Here is a 15,918-nt window from a genome sequence, read left to right as displayed (position 1 = left end):
GCGAATGAGAGCTTTTAGCTTCGAACACAGCTTCTAACATATCTTAGAGTTCTGTAATTCATGTATTTTCTTGTTCTACATAGGAAAATATGTTTAAGGTCTAGTAATTTAAGTATCGTAACTAGGATTGATTTCCATACGTTTGATTGATAAGGGTTTTGGAAAAGATATATGTCCACATAGGATCTGAGGAAATATATATATAACTTATTTCGTTACTGACATAATCGATAGAATCAATCATAATTTAGTAATAGTGCGACTTTTTCATCCTCTTAGATAGTTTCTACTGTGAGCGACTTGTGCCTATGATTTTACGGAGTAGCCTCTTGAAATGAAACTAACCAACTCATTTTCCAGCAAAACAAGGTGGACATTTCACTTTACTTTGCCCTGTAATAACCTGATTCCACTACTTTTGTGGATGGTTGTGTGAACCTCATTCCATCCGGAACCATTGATTGGGTAGACAACATCGCCGTGGGTTTTTCGCAATCTAACAATTTAAATTACTTAGCTCAAACAAGCCGGGTTTATCTCAGGCTTCTGGCATCCATTTATGATGATGATGACATCAACTTGCAACGGTCGAGTCTATGCTTTGAGCGATCATAGACAATCATTTCATACCTTTCACTCTCGTTCTAAATAAATTTCATGAAATTGTCTTTCCTAATATATATATGATTTCTCTCTGTGTCCATCCCTAGGTCATTGCAATGCTCCTGAACTCCAGCATTTCAGCTGCAGTGGCCATAGGCCAGGTGGGCAAGAAAGGGAATAGCCATGCCGGTTGGTTCCCAATTTGTGGGCAAGTCCCCAAGTTTTGCGACCTGGTCACCAGCGCTCTCATTGCCGGCTTTGTCGCGGCAGTGATTTACCTGATCCTCCTTTTATGCTCCCTCCACTCTCTCTTCGTCCTAAAACCTTAGGCTCTTGTAATATCGGCTACTTAGCAAGTGAATTTTTGCATTTCATATAATGTATACTTCGCTTTGGATACTACCTTGTGGGGCATGTAACGTATATGAGTAAGGATCGGTTATATTGTATGCATTAATGGAGTAATCTCTTACTGCATTTTTACTACACATGTCGACGGAGCCCATGGATGTATAATTTTTGGAAATTTATAGGGTGGTTAGTGATATCGACTTGGGTTATTACGTTATGCACGATGGCTTATGATGTAATTTGAGATATATTTTAAAAGAATTTTGTTTGCCAACTTATAGTTATAGGGTAAAAAAAGAGGGCAAAATCAGTGACCATTGTGAGCTCGTTTTAACTCAAGACATGTTTATATAGTAATGCAAAGAGTCGATCAAATAAATTAAAAAGATCATTCGAATACCTTGTGCTTATTGTGCTACGAACAACTTTATGGCCATCATCACATAACCTAATCTGCTCTATTCTTTGTAGCTGCAAATTCCTATCCTTCGTGGGATGTAAACCTTCTTATTGGACTTCGAAATGGGCCCGATCAAGCAGTCGAATTATACTAATGATTTAGTGTACATGCATCGAGTTCATGTGCACTAGGATCGTGTAATGCCACCACATACCTTTGAATACTCATTCTCACTTTAGATGGTTGACAATATTGCAAACATGTGTCAGATTTAGTCAAACTTGCCAACTACTTGCAGACTTTTATATCTTTTATAAAATTAAAAAGAAAAAAGGCAGTTCACGTGCCTCCAAACCAAAAACCCCACTATCAAAAGACCGAATCACACTCCTCGTAAACTCGTCAACCGTTGTCCCAAAATTTGTCCTTTTTATCGGTCTTAGTTTAACTCTTAATTTATGCTTAGATTTTTGTCTTGTTTTTTTATAGGTGCTTGAGTCGAAACATATATTTAAAGTTAATCGTCTACATCCCAATCTCATGAGAAGATGGGAATTTGAACTCGTGCGGTTTAACGAATTGATTTTTAGTTAGTTTTAATTTTTTTATCTTTTTGATTGGGTACGAGGATTTTCGATTTCGATAAGGTCATTTTCGAAAGGAGAGAGAGAGAGAGAAAACAAAAAATTAGTACTTCCCGCGAAAAGAGCTGGCGCTACTTTCCACGACCGCCGTACGTTACACGGTGGCAGCGAGCTGCGACTGGCGACTGGCGAGACCTTTCGCGTATATTGTAATGAAGGTGCCTGGACTTCACTCGCCTCCGACACGACCCCAAGAAAAGACGAAAAAAAGGACAGACGTTTTTCAACTGTCCAAGCAGCGAGTTTTCCGGACAAGTGAAATGCCGCACGTTTTCTTTCCCACGCCCCCGCACCAGATTTTCAACTGTTCAACCTGTCGAGATGATGGCGGCCGCGAGGAATCTCAAGGACGCGTGCAATTAAATAATTAATTTACATAACAATATACTCTCTCCCTCTCTTTTCCCTCTCTTTCTCTTTTTAAAACTGAAAAACTCTTCCGCTTTCTCAGCAGCAGCAGCTGCTTCTGCATCGCCACTGCCATGATGGTGATGATGGCAACGGACGAACTCAATAACTGAGCAAGCGCGTGGCCGACCCAACCCTCCATGGACGTACGCCAGCGTCTCCGGCCCACGCGCGGGCGCGTGCCCCTATACGCGCGGCCGCCGCCGCCGGACGAGGTCTACAACATCATCCCCATCCACACCAACGTCATCGACCACCCCTCCCTCCGGATCCTGGAGGTGCGCGCCGCCTCCGTCGCCCTCCTAATCGTCGACGACCTCCGCCGGCCGCCCTTCTCCGACTGGTCCCCCGGCGCCGGCGCTGACCTCCTCGACTGGCTGGCCGCCCTCTTCGGCTTCCAGGCCGACAACGTCGGCAACCAGCGGGAGCACCTGGTCCTCCACCTCGCCAACGCCCAAATGCGCCTCAACCCCCCGCCGCGGAACGCCGACGCCCTCGACCCCGACGTCGTCCGCTCCTTCCGCAAGAAGCTCCTCCGCAACTACACCCTCTGGTGCTCCTACCTCGGGATGCGCCACAAACTCCTCGGGCTCTCCACCGCCTTCCGCGTCGACGTCCCGACCCTCCGCCGCGAATTGCTGTACGTGGCTCTCTATCTGCTCATCTGGGGCGAGTCCGCGAACTTGCGGTTCATGCCCGAGTGCATTTGCTATGTGTTTCACCATATGGCCGATGAATTGAACTCCTTTCTTGAGGAAAGGATTGATAGGCGCACGGGCAGGCCGAACTTGCCCTCGTTCCCCGGCAAAAATGCCTTCTTGAAGTCCGTCGTGATGCCCATTTATCGCACCATTCAGACTGAGGTTGAGGGCAGTAGGAACGGGAGCGCCCCGCATTCTGCTTGGCGGAATTACGATGATCTGAATGAGTACTTTTGGAGCAGGAGATGTTTCAAGACGCTGAAATGGCCCATGGATTTGAGTTGCAATTACTTTGCAACTGCAAGCAAGAGTAAGACGGTGGGGAAGACGGGGTTTGTGGAGCAGAGGTCGTTTTGGAATGTCTTCCGTAGCTTCGATAGGCTCTGGGTTTTGTTGATTCTCTTGCTTCAGGCGATGGTAATCATCGCTTGGGAGGAGACCGAGTACCCCTGGCAGGCATTGGAGAGGAGGGATGTGCAGGTGAAGCTATTGACGGTGTTTATCACCTGGAGTGGACTTAGGTTGCTGCAATCCGTGCTCGACGCGGGGATGCAGTATAGTTTGGTTTCGAGAGAGACATTCTTTCTCGGGTTGAGGATGGTGTTGAAGAGTCTTGTTGCCGTGACTTGGATAGTTGAGTTTTCGGTGTTCTATGCGAGAATATGGAGTCAGAAGAATGCTGATGGCATTTGGTCCCGAGAGGCTGATCGGAGGATCGTTGTATATCTCAAGACTGCGTTAGTGTACGTAATTCCAGAGTTGCTGGCCTTGGCGCTTTTCACTCTTCCTTGGATCCGGATTGTGATAGAAGAGTCGAATTGGAGAATATTGTATCTGTTTACATGGTGGTTCCACACTCGAATTTTCGTGGGTCGCGGCAGGAGAGAAGGGCTTGTGAATAACATAAAGTACACGCTCTTTTGGGTTTTGGTGTTGGTTAGCAAAATTTCGTTCAGTTATCTGCTGCAAATCAAGCCTTTAGTGGCTCCAACAAAGTCTCTTTTAGATCTTCGTGGCACACCGTACAAGTGGCCCGAGTTCTTCGGCGGAACTAACAGGATGGCTGTTATACTGTTGTGGACTCCTGTTATCTTGATATACCTTATGGACTTGCAAATTTGGTACTCTATCTTCTCTTCTCTTGTTGGAGCGACGATTGGGCTGTATTCACATTTGGGCGAAATACGTAATATCAAGCAGCTGCGGCTTAGGTTTCAGTTTTTTGCTGGCGCAATACAGTTTAATCTAATGCCAGAGAAGCAGATACTAACGGCTGAAGCGACGTGGTTCAAGAAGTTGCATGATGCGATCCAGCGGCTGAAACTGCGTTATGGTATTGGTCAGCCCTACAAAATGATAGAATCCAATTCAGTGGATGCGACAAGGTTTGCATTGATTTGGAATGAAATCATTACAGTTCTCAGGGAAGAAGATCTCATTAGTGATGGAGAATTTGAGCTTTTGGAGCTACCACCCAACTGTTGGAACATTAGGGTAATCCGCTGGCCCTGTGCCCTCCTTTGCAATGAACTGCTTCTTGCCCTGAGTCAGGCAAGTGGTTTGGCAGAAAATTCTGATCGGTACCTTTGGTTTAAGATTTGCAAGAATGAGAATCGGCGATGTGCTGTTATCGAAGCATATGATAGCATCAAGTACTTGATCATCACCATTATCAAATACTATACCGAAGAGAAATCTATTGTCATGAAGTTGTTCGATTGTATTGATATGCATATTCAGAATGGGGAGATCACGAAACTTCATAAAGTGACAATTCTTACAGATATTCATGCAAAATTAAGCCTACTCCTTCAGCTTCTGTTGAGCCAAACAAAAGATATGAGCCAGATAGTGAATGTACTGCAGGCTCTCTACGAACTTTCCGTTCGAGAATTCCCAAAGGAGAAGAAGTCGAATACAGATTTGCAGCAGGAGGGTCTGGCACCGCAAGGCCAAGCCACTGATGCAGGATCCCTCTTTGAAAATGCTGTCGAGCTTCCTGAGGATCCTGATTTCTACAGACATCTGCGCCGGGTAAATACAATTCTTACATCCAGGGACTCGATGCACAATGTCCCAGTGAATCTCGAGGCTAGGCGTCGCATTGCTTTCTTTAGCAATTCGCTCTTCATGAACATGCCTCGTGCCCCTAACGTGGAAAAGATGATGGCTTTCACCGTATTGACTCCCTATTACAAAGAAGATGTCTTGTATGCAGAAGGCGGCCTTCGAAAAGAGAATAAAGATGGAATTTCAACTCTGTTTTATCTGCAGAAGGTCTACGAGGATGAGTGGGCAAACTTCTTGGAAAGGATGCGCAGAGAAGGCGTGAGTAATGTTGAAGATATTTGGAATTTGAAGGCAACAGAGCTGCGTCTCTGGGCATCTTACAGGGGCCAGACATTGTCCCGCACCGTGAGAGGGATGATGTACTACTATAGGGCTCTTGAGATGCTTTCGGATCTAGACTCTGCTCCAGAGACGGACATAAGTACGGGACGACAAAAAATCGCTTCTCACCATTCACTCAGATCCAATGCCAGCTTGAATGGTCCTCCTTCCGTCCACATGCCGGCTTCACCGACGCTTGATAGAGCACCTAGTGGTGTCAGTCTTCTGTTGACGGGGAGAGAGAATAAGTACGCCCTGATGAAGTTCACGTATGTGGTCACCTGTCAGGTCTATGGCCTTCAGAAGGCAAATAAAGATCAGCGTGCCAATGATATTTTGTATCTTATGAAGAAGAACGAGGCTCTTCGAGTCGCATACGTTGATGAGGTTCACTCGGGGAGGGACGAAGTAGAATTTTACTCCGTTCTGGTGAAGTACGACCAGCAACTGCAGAGGGAGGTCGAGATCTACCGGATCCAGTTGCCCGGCCCTGTGATGCTTGGGGAAGGAAAGCCAGAGAATCAGAACCACGCAATAATCTTCACTCGGGGGGATGCGCTCCAAACCATCGACATGAACCAAGACAATTACTTTGAGGAGGCACTCAAAATGCGTAATCTGTTGGAAGAATTCAAGACATATTATGGGATCAGGAGGCCAACGATTTTAGGTGTACGTGAAAATGTTTTCTCTGGCTCGGTGTCCTCTCTTGCCTGGTTTATGTCTTCCCAGGAAATGAGTTTCGTGACTTTGGGGCAGCGTGTTCTGGCGAACCCTTTGAAGGTACGTATGCATTATGGTCACCCGGATGTTTTTGATAGGTTTTGGTTCTTAACCCGCGGAGGGATAAGCAAGGCTTCCAAGGTGATCAACATCAGTGAGGATATATTTGCCGGCTTCAACTGTACATTGAGAGGAGGGAATGTAACACACCACGAATATATTCAAGTGGGTAAGGGAAGGGATGTTGGGTTGAATCAGATATCTAAATTTGAGGCCAAGGTCGCTAGCGGCAATGGTGAGCAAGTTCTGAGCAGAGACATGTATAGGCTGGGTCACCGCTTAGACTTTTTCCGGATGCTGTCTGTCTTCTACACAACTGTAGGGTTCTACTTCAACTCATTGATAGTGGTTCTTACCATTTACACATTTTTGTGGGGTCGCCTGTGTCTTGCTCTAAGTGGCATCGAAGGGAGAGCTATTAATGATAGTGTCAACAATGAAGCTCTCGGGGCTATTCTCAACCAGCAGTTTGCCGTCCAGCTCGGCCTCTTGACTGCTCTTCCAATGATTGTAGAGAACTCTCTCGAGCATGGGTTCCTCCCAGCAGTTTGGGACTTCATTACGATGCAGTTGCAGCTTGCCTCATTCTTCTACACATTCTCTTTGGGGACTCGCGTGCACTATTTTGGTCGGACTATTCTTCACGGGGGTGCAAAATACCAAGCCACTGGTCGTGGTTTCGTGGTGGAGTACAAAAGCTTCGCTGAGAACTATCGACTGTATGCTCGCAGTCACTTGGTGAAGGCCATCGAGCTCGGGGCTATTCTGGTATTGTATGCCTCACAGACCCCCATGGCCAAGGACGCATTCTTTTACATACCCATGACCATCTCCAGCTGGTTTCTAGTCGTCTCGTGGATAATGTCACCATTTATATTTAACCCTTCAGGCTTTGATTGGCTGAAGACCGTGATTGATTACAATGATTTCATGAAATGGATATGGAATGATGGAGGGATGTTTACTAAGGCGGACCAGAGCTGGGAGACCTGGTGGTACGAGGAACAAGACCATTTGAGGATGACAGGACGTTGGGGCAAGCTTTGGGAGATCATTCTAGACCTTCGATTCTTCCTTTTTCAGTATGGTGTCGTATATCAGTTGGGTATAACACGGGGTAACACTAGCGTTGTTATATACTTGCTATCATGGATATACATGGGTGTGGCCATCGCTATATATGTGATCATGGCATATGCTCGAGATAAATATGCTGCTAAGGAACACAAATACTATCGTCTCATACAGCTTATTGTCATTGTGGTCGTGCTTCTTGTGATCGTCGTATCCCTGGGGTGTACTCATTTCGAATTCCTCGACCTTGTCAAGGGCCTCCTTGCATTTGTCCCCACAGGATGGGGCCTTATATCCATTGTCCGGGTACTTAGACCATTTTCGCAGTCCACTGTGGCGTGGGGCACCGTGGTTTCGTTGGCCCGGCTGTATGATATGCTGTTTGGAATTATCGTGATGGCTCCTGTGGCTTTGCTCTCATGGTTGCCGGGAATCCAGGAGATGCAGATAAGAATCTTGTTTAATGAAGCATTTAGACGGGGCCTCCAAATATCCCGTATTCTCAGAGGCCGGAAGTCCCGCTGATGTCCAACTTGAGGTAATTGCATACCATTAGGTAGTCCTTGAACTCTTACATTTCTAGTCTTGTCTAACGGCATGTTGTCACGTGCTATGTAGCATGGACACTCTCCGGAAGCTTTCGTGTCGTGTCCGACACTTCGACACGTGTCCAACATGCTCCGACACGCCCTGACACAGCGGTCAACGAGTGTTGAAAAATCCGACACGTGGTCAACTCTCTCCGACACGCTCCGACACGCGAATTCAGAATTCCGACACGCGATTCCGACACGTATTTGGTCAATTTTAAAAATTTCTAATACTTGAGGGGTCAAAATATAATATACACAAAAGAAGTAATAAAAGAAGTAATAAAATTGCTATAAATATACACGCACGGGGTCATTATTTTTTTAGAATTGTTTTATTTTTTCTTAAAGTCTTTTACTATGAAAGAAGAAATAAAAAATGCTATATATGATAAATAAATAAATTTAAAAATATCATTTTAGCATTTTTCTTTAAACAATATTTTTTCCTCTAAGTTTTGTGTATTATTGTAACAAATTAAAATAATGAATGATATTATTTAATATTTTTGTGTAAATTAATTCTAGGCTATTTTTATTATTATTTATTTATGTATTTATATATAAAAATATATTTAATATATAACGTGTTGGAACGTGTCGAAATTCTCTATTTTTAATAAATGACGTGTCGGTGTGTCGTGTCGTGTCGTGTCGCGTGTCATATGTCCGTGCTGGTGCTATATAGGTCACGTGTGAGTTCTTACCAATTTGTGATGTTTAGCTTACTCGATTCATTATGATTAGCCATATATATCATTTTATTTTTATTTTAAAACAGCCACTAACCTAGCCTAGGCTAGTTAAGGGCCAAGTGAAATGCGGGATGGCATTTCACCATTCTCGAATTAGAGATTTTAGGTTTAGGAACTTGGATACACTAAACGTCAAATTAACATCCTTTTGTTGGGACTAATAATACAACTTAGAGGGAGGCTGAATTGGTTGCATGGAAATTGTGGAAAGTGTTAGCAACTTTTGCAAAGATTAGGTCAAGCAGATATTTCAGTCAGCATGATCGTTGGAAAGTGCTAAAGCCAATAAGGGTAAGAAAAATAAGTAGTGCACACAATGATATATAGTGATTCTGGTTTCATTCCCAAGCCTAATTCCATTTTCCTTACCAACGATCATAAGTCGAGTTGGATTGCACTAATAATCTATACAACAAGTTACAAATTGCAAATACCAATCCTTTTCAGATGATAAATCACACTATCAGGATTCAACTATTACACTTACTCTTGTACACCTAATCTTTTACACGATTACAAAACAACATGAATACGACTTAGAAATTAATAGGCGAATGAGAGCTTTTAGCTTCGAACACAACTTCTAACATATCTCAGAATTCTGTAATTCATGTATTTTCTTGTTCTACACAGGAATATATGTTCAAAGTCTTGTAATTTAAATATCATTACTAGGATTGATTTCCATACGTTTGATTGATAAGGGTTTCGAAAAAGATATATGTCCACATAGGATCTGAGCAAAGATATATATATATATATATATATATATATATATATATTTATTTATTTATTTATTTATTTATTTATTTATATATTTCCTAAACTTATTTCGCTACTGACATAATTGATAAAACCAATCATGATTTAGTGATAACGTGACTTTTTCATCCTCTTGGATAGTTTCTATTGCGAGCGACTTGTGCCTATGATTTTACGGAGTAGCCTCTCGAAATGAATCTAAACGACTCAGTTTTCCAGCAAAACAAGGCGGACTTTTCACTTTACTTTGCCCTGTAATAACCTGATTCCACTACTTTTGTGGATGGTTGTGTGATCCTCATTCCATCCAGAACCATTGATTGGGTAGATAACATCGCCGTGGGACTTTTGCAATCTAACTATTTAAATTACTTAGCTCAAACAAGCCGGGTTTATATTGGGCTTCTGGCATCCATTTACGATGATGATGAGTTGATGACATCAACTTGCAACGGTCGAGTTTACGCTTTGAGCAATCATAGACAATCATTTCATACATTTCACTCTCGTTCTAAATAAATTTCATGACATTGTCTTTCCTAATGTATATTTATATATCTGTGTCCATCCCTAGGTCATTGCAATGCTCCTGAGCTCCAGCATTTCAGCTGCAGTGGCAATAGGCCAGGTGGGCAAGAAAGGGAATAGCCATGCCAGTTGGCTACCAATTTGTGGGCAAGTCCCCAGCTTTTCCGACCAGGTCACCGGCGCTCTCATTGCCGGCTTTGTCGTGGGGGTGATTTACCTGGTCCTCCTCTTATGCCTCCTCCGCTCTCTCTTCGTCGTAAAACCTAAGGCTCTTGTAATATCGGCTACTTAGCAAGTGAATTTTTGCATTTCATATAACGTATGCTTCACTTTCGATACTACCTTGTGGGCTATGTAATGCATATGAGTAAGGATCAGTTATATTGTATGCATTAATGGAGTGATCTCTTACTACAATTTTACTACACATGTCGACGGAGCTCATGGATGTATAATTTTTCGAAACTTATAGGAGGGTTAGTGATATTGGCTTGGGTTATTACATTTTGCATGATGGCTTATGATGCAATTTAAGATATGTATCAAACAAATTTTGTTTGCCCACTTATAGGGTAAGAAAAGGGGGCAAAATCAATGACCACAGTGAGATCGTTTTAACTCTAGACATGTTTACATAGTAATACAAAGAGTCGATCAATATATATATATTGAATACCTCGCACTTATTGGACTACGAACAACTTTATGGCCATCATCACGTAACCTAATCTGCTCTACTCTTTCTAGCTGCAAATTCCTATCTTTCGTGGGGTGTAAACCTTCTTATTGGACTTTGAAATGGGCCCGATCAAGCAGTCGAATTATACTAATGATTTAGTGAAATCGATGGGAATTTTCTAGGGCTTATTTTTGGTGCGTTGTCGGCCCACTCCAACCATTTGTCCAAGCCATCATTGATAATGTTGAACCCTCGTGCATGCTTTGACGCTGAGTATGTAGGTTGCTGCTATTTGCGGACAAATGACGTGGAAGGTTAGAAAATGTAGTGGATGAGAGAGCTTTTGAAATGATGGCTTTGCTCTAGAAAGTCCACAAGTAATCAACAACATCTAGACGGTTTGTACGAAAATGCCAAAAGGTTTAAAAATCATTTGTTCATTTTCCTCATTTTATTGAGAAATAAATTTACAAGAAAGGTTGGAAGGTCGATGTGATGGTTGATTTTCGAAAATTAGGTAAAACAAATGAATCTTGTTCAAGAAAAATTCCTATTTTTAAGACTTTTTTTCCGCCCATACCTATGTGATAGATATAATCAATCATAATTTAGTGACAGAGTGATAATTTAATCCTCTTGAATAATGTCTATTGCAGGCAAATCTTGCCTATCGTTTTATGAATTAGCCTATTGATCAATCGAGACTACTCATTTTCCATTAAAACGTGGCAAATATTTCACCGTAATTTGTATCGTAATAAGCTGATTCCATCACTTTGTGCATGTATAATTGCTCACCCAAGTTTAGCTCATGTGAAGCCCAATCCACCGAAAACCATTTGATCGAGTAGATTTCGTTGTTGTGGGTCTTTCACAATTTGACAAATTAAATTAGTTGGCTCAAACGAGCCAGGTTTACATTGGGCTTGCGATATCTATTTATGGCGATGATCACGTCAACTTGCGATGCCGTCAAATTTATGCTTTGATCAATCATAAACAAACAACCATTTCACACATTTCGTTCCCGTTCTAAATAAATTTCGTGACATTATCTTTGCTACTATATATATATATCTCCCCCCGGAACAACCACGTAGTTAGGTTACCAATTTGTGGGCAAGTCTCCAAGTTCTGTCACCGCCCTCTCATCACCAATTTTGTTGTGGCAGTGATTTACCTAATCATCCTTTTATGCTCCCTCCATTTTTTCTTCACCCTCAAACCTTAGGCTCTTGTGATATCAACTATTAGCAAGTGAATTTTTGCATAACATATAATGTATACTTTGCTTTTGATGTTACCTTGTGGGGCACGTAACATATATGAGTGAGGATCGATCATGTATTGTATGCATTAATGGAGTAATCTCTTACTATAATTTTACTACACATGTCGATGATGCCAATTGATGTATACTTGTGGTGATGTATTCTAAGGTATGTCTTAGACGAATTTTGTTCAATGAAGTATAGGGTAAGAAAAAAGGGAAAAATCAGCGACTGTAGTGAGCTCAGTATAACTCAAGACTCGTTTATATGGGTATGCAAAAAGAGAGTAGATCAAATCAAGTAGATGTTTATTTGAATGCCTCATGCTTATGGTAGTTGGAACAATTTTATTCCTCAAAGCTACAAATTCATATTTTTCATGGGATGTAAAACTTCTCATTGGATTATGAAATGGGCACAAATCAAGCAACCGAATTATACCAATGAATTCCTACATTCTCCCAAGGGGTTGAAATGGGGACAACTTGACTTCAGATGTGAGTTTCGATTTTTATGCCCTACAATGAGGTAGATTAAAAGCTTAAGAGCTAGAGTTAAATTAGAAAAAGAGTGGAACCAATAAAAAAAAAATTACACCAATGAATTAGTGAAATAGATGGAAGTTTTCTAGGGCTTGTTTTTGGTGGGCTGATGGCCCACTCCAACCATTTGCCCAAGCCAACACTGTAAAATTCTTTAGGTAAAAAAATTAAACGCATTGAAAGTATGCATTGGATTTGTCTAGTTAATAGATTTCATGGACCCAATTCAAATCTAATCAGAAAAAAAAATGTTCGATCAATCTACATTTCAAGTTGGGCACGATTAATCACTGGGGGTTCGCCTCAGTGGCCACTATTCCAACTTGGAAGGGGGAGGTGAGGGATTCAAATCCCCACCTTCTCAGGGGGAGATTGCGGTGGGGACGATTTCATTTCCGGAGTGGATTTCGACTCCCACGTCCTGCAAGGAGGTAGGACAAAAGTCTGAGAATGAGTGTTGCAGTTTTTCTTAAGATACCTTTTGCTTCCATGAAATAATGTGACATGAGATGAGACTAGTGTGTGCAAAAAGGTTGGCTTTTTCACGGGGGGTTAACGTTATAAGTAAGACAAGGGCGTAATCAAAAAGACGATCTGCTTTACCTTAGATCTCAATTTGAGAATTGCGAATCTGACCTAGAGAGGACAAATCCAAGCAAAGATTCTGTCAGTCCCCCCCATCTCCACAATATTCTCCAAAATATGAAAAAAAAAAAAAAATGAATAAAAAAGAGAGAGCGCATAAAGGCATAAAGCAGCCTTTAAAAAAAACACCAGGAGTGGGCCCCATCCGTGGCCACGTTTCAAATGGGCGCATCACGCCCGTCCATTTTTCCTTTTCCAGTTTGCAGCAGATAGATCCGTTGTTGCTTTTGAAAAGATATCCCGTGGTGGGGACCACATCATTATTAGAAAGATAAAATATTCCATCAGATAAACTATACCATCACAAATATAAAAAAAAAAAAAATGCCGCCAAACACCTCAAATTACACTTAATATCGCACAATTATATTATTTTTTTTTTGCGAAAAAAACTAGCCCTTTATGTCATTTTCATTTGGTATATTTATCATGTTGATATAAATTTAAAATTTTTTATGAAACCCAAAAAAGTTCGGAGTTCGAAATACTTATGTCAAAATATGCATAATTTGAAATTTTTTATTGTTTTAATTTAGAAAAATTTATTCTGTGCAACGTACAATTGGCCAGCTCAGCTGCAGTGCTTGCTTTTTTTTTTTGAGCAATGCTCAGTGCTTGCTTGGTTGACCTAAAATGGAGGAAAAAAGGAACGGCAGATGCGGGTGCCACGTGGCACTCCTCCATTTGCCGGAATTGTAATTATGTCAGGATTAGTACTTAACACCTGCATGTTGCAAGTGATGCACGAATATCACTATTTAGGGGGAGGAAAAAAATAGTACCATTGGATTTTTCTAGGTGACCCTCGTTTCCACGTTTTGTATTTTGATTTTTGTGTAACAGGAATACCTAAAGCCCTTTTAAAATTACAATAATTGCATTTGAAAATAAGTAATGTCTTTCATTAATTTAATCGTAAATAAAGTTCTATTTTTTTTTTTTTTTGATAATGTTCCTTAACAACCCACTCATCTTCCTCTTCTCATTTTAGGTATTGTTTCGAATTATCACATTTACGCATTCTCTTGAAACCACTTTTGAAGCATAGGCTTTGTGACTTCGATAATTTGGTGGACATTAATCGGATAATTGAAGAATGATGAACAAACCCTAAGCAAATGAACCACATAAAAATGGGAACGAGCAAAAATAAAAATAAAATAAAAAAGAAGAAAAATCCATTACCTATTTGAAATTATAATCATCATAACATTATGAATTTAAAATAATTATTTCCATTTTTGTAATTTGTTGCTTTCTGTCAATTTTTATTTTTACCACCAAAGGTTCTTTCATGAGAAATATGATAAAATTTTGCATGCAATATACATGTTGATATGTGTTTTTGAAAGTTTCTAGATATAGCACATTAAATAAGTCAAATCATGGTAAGCTACGAAAAAAATAAAATAATTAGAACTACAAACAATATCGCGAGAGACTTACAAATGAGAAAAATTTCCTAGCACGATCCCAATACATGCAAGCTCAATTCAAAAGAATCGATTGATTAGATGGATTCCATGCGAAACTCACGTGATTCAATAGTGTACACGCATTGAGTTCGGATTGTGTAATAATGACCCCACATAGCTTTGGAGTCTCATGCTTACTTTAGATTATGGAAAATATTGCAAACTTGCGTCACACGTCTAGTCTAACATATAAACTATTTACGGACTTCTACTTATTTTATAGAAAAAAAAGCAGTTCACATACCTCCTAACAAAAATCCCCACCATCAAAAGACCAAACCGCCCTCCTTGTAAACTCATTCTATGATTTTCCAATTTTTTTTTAAAGAAATCCTACTCTAATTTTTAATTCATTATCAAACTTCTTGTCTTTTTTTTATCAGTCCTGTTCTAACTTTTAAATCCTCTTTGTTTCATCCCTTCATTTCATCTCTTGAGAAAATGAGAATTTGAATCATAACATTCGACGATTTGAATTTTCATTAGTTTCGATTTTTTTTTTTTTTTGGTGTGAGAATTTCCGATCTCGATAAGGTGAGAGGAAAAAAATAGTATTTCCTGCCTGCGAAAAGAGCTGGCGCTAATGTCCACGACTGCCGTACGTTACACGGTGGCAGCGAGCGGCAACGCCGTCGTATCCGGGGTTGGCAATTAGACAGGAATATATATATTTTTAATTTAGATTTTTAATTGATTAATTAATTTGCTGTATCTGTTCGCTTTTTCCCAGATGGTGCACGACAGCGACTGGCGAGACCCCACGGGAGCGCCACTTCCCGTATATCCCATTGGCGCGTGGACCTCACTCCCCCTCGGCGGCGCGTGGCCGACACGACCGCACGAAGAGAGAGGAATGATAATTTAAGAAAGGCGGAAAAAGAAGAGACACACGGGCGTTTTTCAACACCCCAAGCATCGCTTGCGTGCGCTATTCGGACAACCCCAAGCGCCCGCAGGTTTTTTTCCCCACAAGCCAAAGGGGTGAGAATGCTTTTCGACCAAAAAGGTCAAATTTCAAGAAAAGGGAGGGCGAAGGGCTGGCGATTAGATTAGCTTACGCCACCGTCGGGATCGAGTTATGACTATTCCGCCGCCGCCACATTTCAAAAGTGCCGTACCGATAAGCTTGCCGCTGCAACTCGATTGAGATGATAACAGCTATAAAATATTTCTATATTAGACATGTGTCGGTTTAATTACCACTATAATTTGAAAGTATAAGACTGACGAGCCTATTATTATAATTTTATGGAGATGCTAATGGCGGCAAGATATCTCTACATTGGATCTGTGTTTGGAGTGAATATAGTTTCATG

At 41.2% G+C, this 15,918-nt stretch overlaps 1 protein-coding gene and 1 non-coding gene across 2 annotated transcripts; both read left to right on the top strand.

Moving 5' to 3' along the window:
• Nucleotides 1-2,493: 2,493 nt before the first annotated feature.
• On the top strand, nt 2,494-10,114 carry LOC120292815 (callose synthase 11-like). Its single transcript, XM_039311247.1, has 2 exons — nt 2,494-7,893; nt 10,037-10,114. Exon 1 carries the CDS (start codon nt 2,547-2,549, stop codon nt 7,878-7,880), a length of 5,334 nt encoding a protein of 1,777 aa, XP_039167181.1. The 5' UTR covers nt 2,494-2,546; the 3' UTR covers nt 7,881-7,893; nt 10,037-10,114.
• On the top strand, nt 5,521-5,604 carry LOC120293044. Its single transcript, XR_005550703.1, has one exon. It is a non-coding gene; the product is annotated as a small nucleolar RNA J33 (small nucleolar RNA).
• Nucleotides 10,115-15,918: the final 5,804 nt, after the last annotated feature.

The sequence above is a fragment of the Eucalyptus grandis genome, chromosome 4 (assembly GCF_016545825.1).
Source record: "Eucalyptus grandis isolate ANBG69807.140 chromosome 4, ASM1654582v1, whole genome shotgun sequence".
Lineage (NCBI taxonomy): Eukaryota > Viridiplantae > Streptophyta > Magnoliopsida > Myrtales > Myrtaceae > Eucalyptus > Eucalyptus grandis.
This window is presented reverse-complemented; position numbering and strand designations above follow the sequence as displayed.

Excerpts from the sequence above, each read along its gene's own strand:
- LOC120292815 (XM_039311247.1), top strand. The coding sequence starts at position 2,547 with ATGGACGTACGCCAGCGTCTCCGGCCCACGCGCGGGCGCGTGCCCCTA.